Source organism: Cornus florida, unplaced genomic scaffold, assembly GCF_030987335.1.
Source record: "Cornus florida cultivar Cherokee Brave unplaced genomic scaffold, ASM3098733v1 CherokeeBrave_3.0.0_Hap2_Chr10, whole genome shotgun sequence".
Lineage (NCBI taxonomy): Eukaryota > Viridiplantae > Streptophyta > Magnoliopsida > Cornales > Cornaceae > Cornus > Cornus florida.
In genome coordinates, this window is record NW_026775580.1 from 93,379,899 (window position 1) to 93,395,226 (window position 15,328).

The 15,328-nt window shown below is 34.5% G+C and overlaps 3 protein-coding genes across 4 annotated transcripts; all 3 read right to left on the reverse strand.

The window, feature by feature from the left end:
* Positions 1-447: 447 nt before the first annotated feature.
* LOC132275913 (PRA1 family protein F2-like) lies at positions 448-1,718 on the reverse strand. The gene is made up of 2 exons (XM_059777113.1): positions 1,612-1,718; positions 448-1,241 (listed from the first exon to the last, which is right to left on the reverse strand). The coding sequence occupies exon 2, from the start codon at positions 1,235-1,237 to the stop codon at positions 623-625; it is 615 nt and encodes a 204-aa protein (XP_059633096.1). The 5' UTR covers positions 1,238-1,241; positions 1,612-1,718; the 3' UTR covers positions 448-622.
* Positions 1,717-6,610, reverse strand: LOC132275912 (thioredoxin-like 2-1, chloroplastic). 2 transcript variants are annotated; one of them, XM_059777111.1, is made up of 5 exons: positions 6,397-6,610; positions 4,315-4,362; positions 3,990-4,172; positions 2,701-2,865; positions 1,717-1,997 (listed from the first exon to the last, which is right to left on the reverse strand). In XM_059777111.1, exons 1-5 carry the CDS (start codon positions 6,586-6,588, stop codon positions 1,920-1,922), a joined length of 666 nt encoding a protein of 221 aa, XP_059633094.1. In that variant the 5' UTR covers positions 6,589-6,610; the 3' UTR covers positions 1,717-1,919. The 2 variants fall into 2 exon arrangements, with proteins under 2 accessions (XP_059633094.1, XP_059633095.1); XM_059777112.1 differs by lacking the exon at positions 4,315-4,362 and having other exon boundaries at positions 6,397-6,609.
* Positions 6,611-12,241: 5,631 nt separating this feature from the next.
* On the reverse strand, positions 12,242-14,354 carry LOC132275914 (uncharacterized). Its single transcript, XM_059777114.1, has one exon. The coding sequence runs from the start codon at positions 14,087-14,089 to the stop codon at positions 12,563-12,565; it is 1,527 nt and encodes a 508-aa protein (XP_059633097.1). The 5' UTR covers positions 14,090-14,354; the 3' UTR covers positions 12,242-12,562.
* Between the last annotated feature and the right edge of the window lie 974 nt (positions 14,355-15,328).

A 15,328-nucleotide genomic window follows, 5' to 3' on the forward strand; every position in this document is an offset into this window, starting at 1 on the left:
ACTTCATTCAAAATTCAAATACAAATGATTTAAACAGACATAATACAAATAGTTTTAACCAAGAAAATCTTTAAAGTTTACACACAAAAACTGAGTTTTTCTAATACATGTTTATCTAATATGAACACATTAATGTCTCTCACTTCGATTTCAATGAAAATAATTAACTGGTTTCTTGAGTCTTCACCTAATGACAATATAAAATTAATCTATCAAGAGCATTTGCAGCAGTATATCCCTCAAACTCTTAGTTTTCTAAGAAATCTTTTTAACCAAGAAAAAATATTATAACTTTTTAGTGTACAATTAAATTATAGTAAAAATAATATTAAAAATTAAAAACTGGTTTTAATTAATTAATGAAATAGGAAGTATTTGTTTGGAAAACATTGTTTGCGTGTTTTCCCGACATATTTGACGAATCATCTCCTTTGTTGGAATCCTGTATTTGCATTCTGCTCATATAACACAACACAATACATCGGTTGCAATTCAGCAATGTTAAATTATTGGGTAAGCAATCTAAGGTGGTTGCATAAGTGACGTAAAATTATTGTATGAACATGTGAAATTATTGCGTTGGCACAAGATGTTTCGTAACACGAGAAAATATGATCTGTGTTCAAGTAGAAGAAGACACCGTCTCTTTGATAGGAGGCAACCTCGCACCACCACCACCATCACCTACGCCGCGCCACACCATCCCCGATCCAGCCCCCTCTTCAGCATCCAAAAACAAATCATTGGTACTCCTCAACGCGCCATGAACCATAACCACCACAACTCCGAACAACAGCCCCACCAAAATGTTAACCGATGCATTGGTCAAAAACAGCAAAGCAACGGTGACCAACGATAAGCCAGTCAGAACCATGCGATCGTCGAGCTCGACGCCAAAGATCACCAACGGCTCATTGCGGAGGAAGTACAAGAACAGCCAAGCGATCATAACGAGGACGAAGACAATGAGAGAGATAGGGTGCCAGAGGAGGCTGATGAAGAGGATGAGGACAACGACAATGGCATAGTTGGGGCTGAAGTAGGCCACGTTCATTCTCATCCGAGATAGAGAGTCGGGGAAGTCAGCCGGAAGGGTGATGGTTTGCATGGAGACCATCTCTTTCCATGGCCGTCGCGGGCTGAGCCCATTTCTGATCCATTCCTTTGCGCGGGAAACAAACTGGAGCTGTGATGATTCTGGGAGAGATGATGTTGGTATTGTACCATACGTCGTCATTTCTCTAGGAGATTTTCACAGAAAAAAATGGAGTATATTGAGAGAGAATTTAGAGAGAGAAACAGAAACGATTTGAAGTGATTATGGTTGGAAAGGGAAAAAATTACTGGATATCCGAAAGTACCGACAATATAGTACTTCCATCAATAATGAATCATTATTTCAGTGTGAATTGGCCAAAATACTACATAGTTTGTACCCAAAAGTAGTCAATAATTTTCAGTTTTGCTGCATACACCATGTGTCATATTCTTATACGTGTCATGATCTAATTTGATCAGCAGTAAGTCCAACAATAATAATCTGGATTTTCCTTTGAAAAAAAAAAAAAAATCAGTTACACCAAAAGGACACATTTCTAGGAAAGGACTCACCTCAAATTCAAACAGCCTAGCTCTGTTCGGCTCAACTAGATTACAGACCTATTAGTGAGCAAGAAAAGCACGAGGAGGACCAAAAAAAAAAAAGATGAAGAGCCGTTAGATAAACTCAGATGGGAAATTACATTTTTAACAAATTCAGAATAAGATTATTACTATATTACAACCGGATCAATAATGAGAAATAATGCAGCATCATAACACCCTCTGCCTACAAATAAAAACGCAAATATACAAAACATTTCTGCATGACAAGCATGGAAGGATTCGCCCATTATAGACGGGAGAGTCAAAACAATACTTTATGTGGAATAAGACCCTGCTTCTTTGTCCTTCGGAACAGTATTGTGTGTTTCAATAGCATCCTTTATTTTCTGAAACTGCAAATTGTTTTCAGAAGCACAAGAAGTTATAAAGAATCATTTATTCCATCAGTCATAAAGCATCTTAAACAGAAAGGGAAAAAAGGAAATCTAACATTACACTATTACAAGCACGCGACATAGGTCCGCTGGTTACATTTCAATAGATGACGACTCTCCCCTATTTCTTAAGCACCAAGTTCCTAAATGTTGTCAAATCTCCTCTATGTTTTAGTCTTGCAATCTCACTATTTTAACTTAATCATTCTGATGTAGACAACACCACAAATTGTACTTTCTATCAAAGAGTTCAATTATAACACTTCAATGTAAACATTGGTAAAAATACATTTAAGAATCTCTAAAAAGAGTAATGAGATGTTGATAGAATTTTTACTACTGCATATATCACTTGTTTTTCTTACCTTTGTTTATGATATAGTAGTCCATAGGAGCCACAAATTGAAAAGGAAAAAAAGTTGCCACTTTCGACCCCCATCAAAGAGATTAATGTACATCAAACTTAATTCTGATGTCCAGCATTTCTATCAAAGGAATGCTCTGGTCTGATTGCCAGGAAGAAGATAAAAACAACTCTAAATGACACTATGACCGACTTTCTTTTCTTACAACTTCTGAACAACCAAATTCAAGATTTTCATGCCTTGGATATATACGTGCCAACAAAGTCTGTGCATGAAAATAGGGAAGAAGTATGTACCTTGGCAAGTGAACAAGAAAAAGATTCCAGAAGTCCGTCAGCTCCTCGGTAGAAGTGGAAAAAAGGAAGCACCTTGACATTCAAATTTTTGCACATTGGCTTATTCTCATCAAAATTTACTTTCAGAAATAAGATTTCAGGGTGTTGTTCAGCAATTTTGCAAAGCTGCCAAATTAACACAAGATAGTCAGCCAAAAAACCTCAAGGTACAAAAATCTAAATTGAAAACAGATGGCAATCTATTTTTTAAGATGGCATTTAAACATTCCACGAAAGTTCAATCAGTCAATCATGTATTGCATAGATCACAAAAATTGGCAGTTAAACAAGAATAATTAAGGTCAACATTAGAAAACCATATTGCATTAAAAAAATAATAATAAGAGTGTTGTCAGATAGTTTTCACCATTCAAATGCTTGCCCTTCTAATTTTACACTTCCAGCTCCAAATACTTAATCTGGAGGAGTAACTCCTTGTAGTAGTCTTCTCTGGCGGACTCTTTAGCATGTAATTTTCGACACACCATAGACTGTGAGTTTCCTCATAAGTCAGCTTACAGCCCAAAAGAGATCAAGGGAAACCCAATACCATTTTGAGATTCACAATATGACACTAATTCATAGATATTGTGCAATGTTTAAATAATGATCCTCACTGTTGCGTAACACCATCACATCACAAGAACAAGGTGTAGCAATTCATGACCGGAATGGTTGATATGATCCCATGATGTCATGTCCAGGCGTGATTATTCAAGGCCCAACTTTTCACTCTTTTTATTTTTATTTTGTTTTTTTCCCCGTTTTTGCTATATTCCAAAAAATCAGATTTTTCACCCGTTGTATGTATAATGGACATGAAGCATACAGTTACCTAGGGTCAAGCCATCCCCAATATTATGGTATCCACGTCTTAGTTACACAAAATACAAAGAAATATTCCCATTACATTTACTTAAAACCATGGGAGGCTATCATATTAGGATGTTTCAATTATTTGTTTCCCTGTAAGCTGGGGGAAAGATGAAGGAAGTAGCATGCATTTCTAGTAACGTTCCATTGCCCTTACTTAAAACCACTTTAGTGTGATTTTATTTTACATTGTTCATTACTGGTATATATGTATAAATTTTGACCTGGAAGTAAGAACTCCAAATAACATTTAGACTATTTTGAAGTTGTTGAAAGCAAGACTCAACTAAATGTATAAAAGCCCGTTTTTTGTAAGAATTACAACAACTATTGATGGTAAGGCATAAAACCATAAAGAAATGGTCAACAAAAGTTACCTTGGGAAATAATGCTCGGCAAGAAGCACACCAAGTTCCATAAAAATCAACAATAACTAGTCTATCTCCAGCCTGACTTAAGGCACTTAAAAATTCTTGTGTAGAATGTATGTCAACCATATTTGGTCCTGCATTTCTTTCCCACCATTTTGGCTGGTCAGTTTCGGCAATAGTTGCATGTACCTGAAGTGAAGCATCCAACAAAAGAACACAATAGACCCTAAGAAAGTAATTTATGCATATTCTCGTGTATTTCGTAAAATATCAGTATATTTTAGAATAGTATCACGGAAGAAGTGTGTGTTTCTTTTAACAGCTAATATACCAGATCAGCCAAGAAATCATGAAATTTGAACCATCTCCGCACAACATCCTGTAAATGAGTGGAAGTGAATCGAAGAACATAGAAGCCACCTCCAAATTCTCAATTTCATAATTATAAAACCCAACTGCAGAAGAGTATTGAGTGAACTATAGTACTAGTTTAATTAATATCCCATCCAGGACTTGGAAGGGACTAGTGAGAAACCAAGAATAAACTATACATTTGAGGAAACATAAGAGATATCTCCATTTTAAGACTTATTTGCTGAGTTTGGCTAGAAATTAAGTCATATAAAATATTATTGTTGTTGCAATCATATTTTCTAAAGTTTCTAGCTTTTAGATCAAAAGTAGATTCTGTACGATTTTCAAACTAAATTTCTAAGTTCTACACTCGAAAGGGAAAAAAATAAAAAAATCATACATGAAACTAGCCTATACTGGTTTTGTCCTCAAGAGGGGGATTTTGGTTTTAAAAAAGCCTTCGTAAAAATCATAATACATAAGCCGATATTGTGAATCAGCCTACAATGAGATCCACCAAAACATTGAAGAAAAAATTGATGTGTTAACCAGAAATACATGGAGGTGCCTAAGTAACAAATTTAATAACTAACTCTTCATAGTACTAGCCTTTTGATCTGTTGTACGAATTAACATCAAAGAAAGATAATTTAGGGTAAAAAAAGATGCACCAAGTATAACAAAGATTAACATTGATTGAATCAGATAATCATGGAAAACATATATTTCTTAAAGATCTATGAAGCAAATTTTCACGGCCCTACTGGAAGTTCAGAAAGAAAAACCTAATTATTGTCGAAAATACCATTGTATGAATGTTTCAGTCTCCAACCAAACTACAAGAGAAGGGCTGTCAGAGGACTTCTTCTAAAACAAGAAAACAAGCAGTCGAAATTCAGGAGGCAGAAGTTCAATTTCTTTCCTAACAACCTAAACCAGAAAATTTTGAAAAGCTCCCAATTTTCTCTTACTAACCGGGCCAGTCACTTCAATGGTGTAATTGGTCACTTATAATAATGGTGCTGTTTGATAACCCAATTAAGCACTTAATTCTGAATAGATGAAATGCTTATTCAAATAAGTGCGTTTGATAACGCATTTTGAGTGCCACATAAAATGAGTAAAAATTTTAAGTGATTGTGATTTGTGACTTCACTAGCCACTAAATGTTGTTGAACACATAAAATTCAATATATATATATATATATATATATATATATATATATATATATATATATACAATTACTACAATTACTACATAAAATTAGCTCTTAAAATTTCTAGTACTTCATTATCAGTTTTATCAAACATAGTTATTGCAGAAGTACAAAACCTAGACAAATCATTTTACCAAATGGATCTAGATTTCATTCTTCTAATAACATAAGCAATAATTACCAACCGGCTAGTGGCCTAGCGGTATCGGCCTCTTAGGTTAGGGGTTCAAGTCTCTTACGAGCCGTGTGTGTGAGTATGTCTCATAGTGTGTGAGTACCAACTAGGCCAAAAAAAAAAAAAAAAAAACATAAGCAATAATTTTATCCAAATCCTAAACCAGCTTTCTGAAAACCCTGAACGCTTTTGTATAGAAAATAACTTTTAGTATTATTAATTGCATAACACAAACATCTCTGGCAATCATCTATGTTCATCTCAAATTCAAATTACAAACAAAAGCATATAACTGCAATATAATCTGGTGCACAACAAAATAATTACGACATATAAATCTTCTGAATTATTTTCCTAGCAACCAAAAGGGTTTTTAGGGTTCTCTTTTTCGAGTGAGCCCTATTAAGAAACTAATTTTGAGGATCAGAATTTATCACATTTTCTTCAACATGGACACAAGAAAACCAGGGGGAAAATATCAACAACTCAAGGTAAATACGACTACTTGGCCCAATTCACTTGAGTTTTCGGTTAATTCGAGCTAAATCAAACGGGAAAACATCGACAAAACTCCAAAATTTTCAGTCCGTGCTTAATTTTCCTTGTTTTCTGAGCAACCAAACAGCGAGTATTGAGTTGAAAAAAAAAAAAGAACAAGTATTTGTACCTTGAAAGAGAGCAATTGCTTTCTGGGTCTGAAGGAAAAATGAGCACCAGTAGAAGAATCGGCAACAGAGAAAAGAAGCCTCTTATGCGATTTCTGATTTAATGGCAGGTCCTGTTGGAGGGAATTGTAGGGCGACGAGAACGAGGTCAACAGTGAAGAAGAGAAGCCAAGTGAAATAACAACATCTGCCATTGAAGAAAACACAGAGAAAGGCTTTTTTTGTCTGTAACAATATATATAGACATCAATATTTACTGTACGTTGTAGACGATAATGACTATATTTGGACGGAAACACCCTTGAATTTTTACGGTTATATATTCTTTTCTTGAGAAATGATGGATTATAAAATTTGATAATTTATTTTTTACTTTTAATATTTCACATAAAAATTATATATTTTATATATTTTTTATCCTAACAAATTAGGGGAGCATCTGATTGGCAGAGTTGTGTGATCTATCAATTAGGTCACTAGATAATATTCACATTAAAAATATATATAAATAAGTTATAAAAAGTTGTATTATAGAGTTCGAAAGTAACCACGTGTGAATTATAATGATGTCATTATTAATCGACTCTGAGTTTATGATTGATGACGGTGTTATTAAATTGACTCCCTAAAATAATGAAATTAATTATACTTTTACATTATTTATTATTTTTCATTCTAAAAATCAGTTAGGTATCAGATACCAATAACTTTGAAGAGATGAAAAAAGAAAGAGTTTTTTTTTTTTTTAGTTTACTCTCATATTTTTGTATAAATTTTAACATCCCTTTTTAAAAATATATTAGAGATTGATTCTATTTTTATACATTTTTCAGTTAAGGTGTTATTTGATAAAATTAAAAATTAAGTCTTGATAATTTTACCACTTAAAAAATAATTATATTTTGATAATTTTTAAAATTTTAACGTTCAGCATTAGTGATAAATGATGTTCATGATACTTAAAATTTTATCCCACTATTATCAAATACACTTTTGAATCACTTAATTATCATACACACCACCTTGTCTAATTAGATACTACTTAACAACGTTAACCTAAAAAGTGGTTTTTTCTTTAAATTTCAAAATTACCCTTAATTTATTTTCGGCCAAACTATCCTAACTACGACCCTAAATTCCAAAATTACATTTTCTGCCAAACCACCCTAGCTACCATCAAAACCCTAACTCTACTTCCGTCTTTTAATATATTTTGTTTCTACACTATTGTTGTTTATTACGACTACAGACAATTGTCATTTTATTTTTACTTCATATATTCATTATTTTTTTCTTATAGAGTTATAGTTCATAATTTATGCAAAAATAAAATAGTTGTAAAGAAATTGGGTGCAACTTGTTCTCATTCAGGCTATAGGACATTCACAATTTTTAAATGTAATATTCAATCACGCTTTAGCTGAGTGAGATCCTCGGTTGGTGTTAGTTCTCCAAATTGATCCTCCATTTTTTTTTGTTAAGTTATTTTGTGTTTCAGGGGCCATTTGTTCGCCCCTTTTTTGTTTGGTCAATGCCTTTACTTTAATGGCGTAAAAAAAAAAAAAAAAGGAAATTGGTGTTTCTTGAAACAGTAGATGGGTTACATATTGTAAACAAAGATGGCCACCTTTTTTTTATTGAGTAAAGATACTCAAATTGAGAATATTTTTTCTAAAATGAATTTTATACGTGGAATGGCAAGATATTTCTATTTTCTTATAATCCAATCAGATTTTTATTGTTATTGCTGGAAAAGTTTCAATATGAGGAAAGAGGTGACAGTTAAGATCGGGCCCAGATAGTTTAAGCAAAGAGATAATTTTAAAATTTTACAAAAATGGCACTCTTAATACTTTTTAATAAAAGTACCAATGTCAAAACAGATACAAAATTATAAAATTTAATTATAAAAAAAAAAAAAAACAAAACAAAAACAAAGAGACTGTTTTTTTTGGAGTATTAAAGAGAAGGGTATTTTTTGACTTTTATACCGACAAGGGTTCGGATAAGTAAAAAAAGTAGAGGATGCGGATATATCAAAACTCTAAGATGTGTCCCTATTTCTGTGAGAGGAACCAAACTCTAGGAAGAGGTTTGTACGGAATGTTATTATATCTACCCAGCCAAAATTTTAGGATTTCTCTCCTTTTTATTTTATTTATATATATTTTTTATTTGAGCTGATTTATTATTCTATTTTCAGTTCTTGGTGAACGCTTTCAGATCTTGCCCATCAGAGGTTATCTAACATGTCCAATCTTGTGTAACAAATGAACCCAGATATTTTTCAAAAAAAAAAAAAAAAAAAAATGAACCCAGATCTCAGTTTGGCTTAATAGTTATGTTGGGAAAAAAATTTGCTTTCATATTGCTTCACTCATTTGAAGTAAAAAGGTAACAAATAAATAAATAAATAATACAACCAAACTCTTTTTCAATTAGTTGGAGTTGATTACATGATTCATGAATTCTATATTTTCATTTGGATCTATTTAAGATTATAGCCTCAGTCAAACCCAAATAAAAAAAGAGAAACTCGGAATGCAAATTTTTGTCTTTGATGAATAGAAACATGAATCCTATAAATAAATGATAAAATTATATAATAAAATGAATTATCAAATTTGCTTACCAGGTCCAAACATGTCATATTTAGTTGAGTGCAATATATCCTATATGGTCACTTTACCTTTCTATTTTTGTCTATGATTTGTGGTGCAGAACCTGTTTACAATGAAATTCTTTTTGCTTCACAGAAAATTATCAAAGAAAGAGAGAGTTTATTCTCATGTGGACAGGTTCTAATGCATCTAAAAAACACTTTTAGGATGATGAAGACTGTGGTGGGACCATTCTCACATTGTGAGATCACAGCAACTTTTCCAGGAAAGTTCCCTTGCTCCACACCCTATTTCCCTAATTAAACTATTACTAGCTGGTAAGTGTCGAAAAGTGCACATTTTAACCTTTTAAGTTTAAATATTCTAGAACCTTATTCTATTTTATTTCTTCATTTTTGTCTAATTTCATGTTATTTCCCTTTTTAGGCACTTATCATCGAAATAAGTCAATTCAGCTGAATTAGACTATAAAAGATGCAATCTCAAACTTAGTGGAAGAAAGGAGCAAAGTGGAAGCAGATCGATCACACAGTGATCGTTCCAACCATGCCAAGATGGATCGAGTCTCTTGTCCTTATCTTCAGGAAATTTCCCTCTTCGATCGATCTAACATTCCTTCGATCGATCTAACATTTTTTATTTTATCCCCACCTACTACTTTTGTCATTTTCCCAAAATATCCCAAAAAATATCTCAGCTTTGTCTTTATTCCAAAAAGGCGCCGCCTTAGTTTGATCGATCAAACCAACCTTATGATTGATCGAACCTCCTCAAGTGTGAGAAAAACAGAGTTCTAGCTAATTAAAAGGTGTGCTCGTGGTGCAATCATTTGGAGGTCCTAGTGCACGAGGTCTGACAATTGGATGTGACATTTGAGCTACCTATATAAGGATTTTAGCCATTTGGAACCAAATATACAAGATAGACAACCATAGAGAGGAGTCTAGAGTGAGAGAGATATATATATACACCATCTTGAGAGAGCTCTTCCACTCATCTAGAGTTTCCAACAAGGAGAAGAAGACCATTTCTACCATAGAGATAACCCTTGAGGGTTGGATGACATCATCAATAAGTGGCTAAACCATTTTCTTGGGGCTAGAGATAGCCCTAAGCATGCCTCCTAGACTTTGATGCTTTGTAATTAAAGGGGATTTGTGTTGTAATGTTTGTCTTGACTTTTGATATATATATAAATCTTGTTTCTACAATGATTTGTGTAATTTAATATTTTCAATTGATCATTTAATTCTATACATATGTCTATGTATGCTAGAATGGATGTTCATGTGTTTAACTCTAGATTTTGTGATATTAATGCATGTCTATGTGTGTTGATACTATGAATCTAGTGATGGTCAATGCATAATGCTTAAATAAATTACTCTTTTGGTTTGTTTGATAGTTCATACTTATTTCTTGATGGGTTGTGCTTCCTCCTTAGTTTAATTAGTTTAATTTTCATGTCACTGGCTTAGTTGTAGTGTAGTTGCCTTACTTTCTTAGATGGGAGGACAATCCATGCTTGTTATTTGATGTTTCATACTTATGAATGCAAGTAGTATATTTCTCTAATTTGATGATGTATATTAATTATGGACTTAGAGAAAAAAATAATGACTGATTTGATATGTTGTGCTATTCACTAGTTTGGCTAGACAATGTATATTTATTTAGTCATCTATACTTGTTAGTTCAATTAATGGCACACACTTTCAATTACAACATATATTCCCCTTAATCCATCCAACATTGAATGTCTAGGAAGATAATGCTTAGTGGTGAATTCTAAATCCCAAGACCTTTCTTTTATATTCTCTACACTCCATTTATTCTAGTTGCTTCACATTGCTTTTATTTAGTTTAAATTGTAATTTAATTAACCAATCAAACTGTCTTTGATCATTCGACCCACTAATCCGACCTTGATTTTCAAGCACAAATACACTTCATATCCCTTGGGACGATCCCTATTCACTCTTACTATATTTTAGTTAGTAATGGTAGTGACATTCTATAAATTTAAATTTGGCCACACTACGCTTTATTGTGCAATTTGGGTGTCCCGACACGACCACACCAGTGGCAATGACTATAAACTTGTGTGTGTGTGTGTGTTAAACAATTCAAAACTAGTCTATGAATTTGGAAGAAAAACAAGAACAAGGACTGGTATGTTCCCCTGAAAATGCTCCCAAAGCTTTCTCTGTCAACTCCAGTTTCTTCACTTGGAAGATAAGAAACCTATTTGTTATGGAATTTCAAGATCATGAATATCAGAAAATTTAAGTCGCGTCCGTGAACAAAAACATAGCAGATAATGAGATAAAGATGACAGAGAAGATTTATCTCTCACCAACAATTACCCTAACAGTGGATGGGTGTTAGGAATGCGAAGAATAACACAGGGAAGCTAGGCAAATTGCAACACTTGAGGACACCTTCTTGTTTCGTTACAAAGAAAAAAGTATGAACACAAGCTAGTTTCACATTACTCAATTTTAAATTGCAATGACAGAAAAATACACAGTTTACAGTGAAAAACAAACAAATCCACTTTTCATTCATTTTCCATTGTGGATTTGGTCAAGACAATAACCTAATTTAGAAGCTCACTGGCCAATGCCAAAAGAAGGGAAAATTGAAATTTCAGTTCAGAGGGATTCTAACTCAGTTTCATGTTTGCCCCTGCAGCATAGATTGTTCAGATCTATTATGCAAAGAAGCTCAAACAAAATGGTGTAAGATAATTTCTTAATCCCAGGCGCCAATGATCGTTCATGATTTTGATACATGTAGTAAAAATGGAAGTAAAAACTGGCATTGACAAGCAAAAAGCTAAATTTAATATAGGTTCTATAGTCCATGCTAATGGATTCAGGCAATAACTATAATATATTGTCACCTGACAAAATATTACACATCACAAACCTTGCATGCATCATTTTCTCCTCCTAGCTACACAAACTTCCACTGTTACTAAGGACACAAAGAAACCAAACATTTAATGAAGCCCATCAACAACAACTCAGATAATCATGTTGTGCCATTGATACTCGGAGCATTTTGCATCTCTAATTTGACAGCAAAGTCCTCCAAGCATATTAGCATTGCTACAATCAAATAACTGATTGAATGTGCAACGCCGTTATGGACACACTCACGCATCTAATACAAATTAATGCAAAGATGAAATTTTCAAAGCATCTCAACATTGGATACCGTCTGAAGATACAAGTGGCACATTCATCTACCTGAATAAAAAATGAAGATAACATTTACATGATTACTCGTGGTTCCATTCTACACATCTGGTTCAAAATATATAATTAATAGGAACCAATCAAGTAGAGGAGATACCATTATTAACTTAAACAAACATAACAGAAAACGTGACCTAATTAGACGGTAAGAACACAAATACCGTGCCCTTTAGCTCATCTATCATCAAGTAGAGTGCACATGGCTTCACAACTGATTCATCTTGCTCAATTCAAACCATCCTTGCGCAGCAGACACCACTCTGGAAATGCTAACTACATGGAATTCAATGACTAGGCAAAAGAACCGAGCCAGGAAATGTTGCTGTCCCATTATTTGAAGCTCCTTGTATATTGAGAATTGAAGTGATCAAATTGTATATCTGGACATTCTCGAAAGATGGGACCTTTTGCCCTCTAGCAAATTGAGGACCATGGCCAATAAAGATGGTCCTCATCGAGAAAAATGCATTGTCATAACCATGTGCTCCTCCACATTCTCTCCGATTTGATCTCTTCTGTTCTACCTTGAACCCCTCTTCAATCATCCCAATTATGGGTGGAATTCGATCACTAGCCACATAATGCAGCCGACTAGGCAGCTCCTCCTTGAGATACACTTTCAAATTCTTCCCATTATCAACTTTCCCCGATTTCAATCCCTCATTCATCTTCTCCACAACATCCGATGGAGAAACACCCGGTGGTGGACGAATCGCAAGCAAGGGAGTATAGTACTGAACCCAATCGTGCGGGATTTCGATCCATGGTTTCAAATCATCAAGATAGATCAACTTTTTATCACATGTACCAACCATCCCATGATCACCCAACATAATTATTGTAACATCCTCAAAAACCCCTCTTTTTTCTAAACCCTCAATCAATCTCCCAATCATGCTATCAATTCTACCAACTGCTTCAGTAATTTCAGGATCATCAGGTCCAACCTGGTGACCCTGATGATCAGGGTCCTCAAAATACAATGTCATAAACGCGGGAATTTCACTACTAGGCAGATCAAAATATTGTAAAACTGTATCAACTCGATCTTCAAATGGTACAGAACCATTATAATGTTTACATAAATTAACAGGGCAAGTCCAAGAACCTTTGATTACCTCAGAACCAGGCCAGAAATAGGTTGAAGCCTTCAAGCCGTGATTGACCACCGTCTCCCACAATGGTTCACCTAACCACCAGTGGGGCTCGTGGCTGCTCATAGTGAAGGTCGCACCAGTGTGCGGATCAACAAAATGGTTGTTGATGATTCCATGAAAAGCAGGGTACAATCCGGTCACAATCGAGTAATGGTTTGGGAAAGTTAGGGTTGGGAACACCGGAATCAAACCCGTTTGAGCTTCGGTCCCGTTATTGATCAGGCGATGGATGTTGGGCGTCGGGGTCTTGAATTGGTACCCAAATCGAAACCCATCTGATGAAATCAGGAGAACAACTGGGTGGTTGAGTTTGGTAAGAGGACGAGCAAAATTTTCAATTGATTCAGAGGTTTGATTGAGGTGGGATTGAGATTGAGATTGAGATTGAGATTGAGATTGAGAATTAGTCGGAGAAGAAGAGAAGAAGAGGAAGGCGAAGGAGACGGCGGCGGAGATAGCGACGGAGGTGGTGAGGATGAGAGAGATGATGATGACGGCGGTGGTGGTGGATTTGGAGGGAGGGGTTGAGGAGGTGTCGGTGTCGAAGGAGAGAAGAGCTGTGGTTTGATTTGGTGGATCTTCTTCTTCGTGGGTTTTGATTGGTGTCGGCTTATTATTATTTGAGGTCAAGATAGAGAGAGAATCAGAACCCATGGAGAGAGAGAGGTCGTCTTCCTCAATGGGTTTAGATATTTCAAGATTCTGTGAACTAGGTTGTGTTTTACTCACTTTCAGAAGAATTTGTGATCTTCTTTTTGGTTATATATCGTTGTTGTACAGAGGAAATGGGGTGGATTCTAGAGAGAGAAAGGGAAAGGTTGGCTGGAATAGTTGAGAATTAGCACATTCCGAGAGAGAGAGAGAGAGAGAAGTCAAAGGAGAGTGTGACCGTTGAAGATGTTCCAGCCGGATTGGGCGATTACTGTAGGTTTGCTATTATTGGACGATTGTCCATGTCGGAGCTACAAGTCGGGCTGGTTAGACAGTGTTTTATTGAGGCCCAGCCCAAGTTATAAAGCTTCAACATAGTACAAACCCAATTCAACCTAACTTTTAACCAAAAAGTTTTACAGTTCAAAATTTTTAAATCCAGTTCGGGGATAGAGAAATGAGACTGAAAATCGAGGTTGATTTTTATGTAAACTTCTAAACAAAAATTGCAGTAAATAACGTCTGGAAAAAGAAAGTTAAAAAGAATAGAGTGAATTTAATTTAAAATATATACCCTATTTTATGAAAAATTGGACTCGACTCAAATTGTGTTTGGGTTTAGTATGCTCAAGTTGTATCTTTAATGGGAGTTTAACGGGTAAGCGTTTGTCCATTTACCAGAAAGTTTAAGTTGTTGTGTAATACTGCATATCTACTCATTTATACCTAATTACTTTTCTATCCTGATCCGATGTGAGACAAATGATCCTTTGTAATAGGAACACAACACTATAGTGCTTATTACACTTAGAATTGATCACATGCAATTTATACCTCAAAAAATTGCACCTCGTTTGGATGGAGAGGATTAGAGAGAAGAAAGAATGAAGAGAAATTGCTCGTCTTCTATTTGTTTAAAATTCAAGCATGAAAAAGATAATAATAATTTGAAATTCGAAAATCAGACAACTCCAACTCATTTATGTGAGTGTGGTTGATGTCATTAATTCATGATGACATTTCTGACATAAAATTAGTCAGATTTGTTCGACGGTCAAACTTTCTATTTTTACTTTTTGACTTAACCAAATCATAGGGTATGCTCTTAACTGGAAGTACTCCAGTGGTTCTAAGCATGTGAGAGTGCTAAATTTCACAACATATTCACCGTATTTCATGATTGATGACCGTATAAATGAGTTGTTGATTTCTCTTTTCACCAGCCTATGTTACAGCTCACAT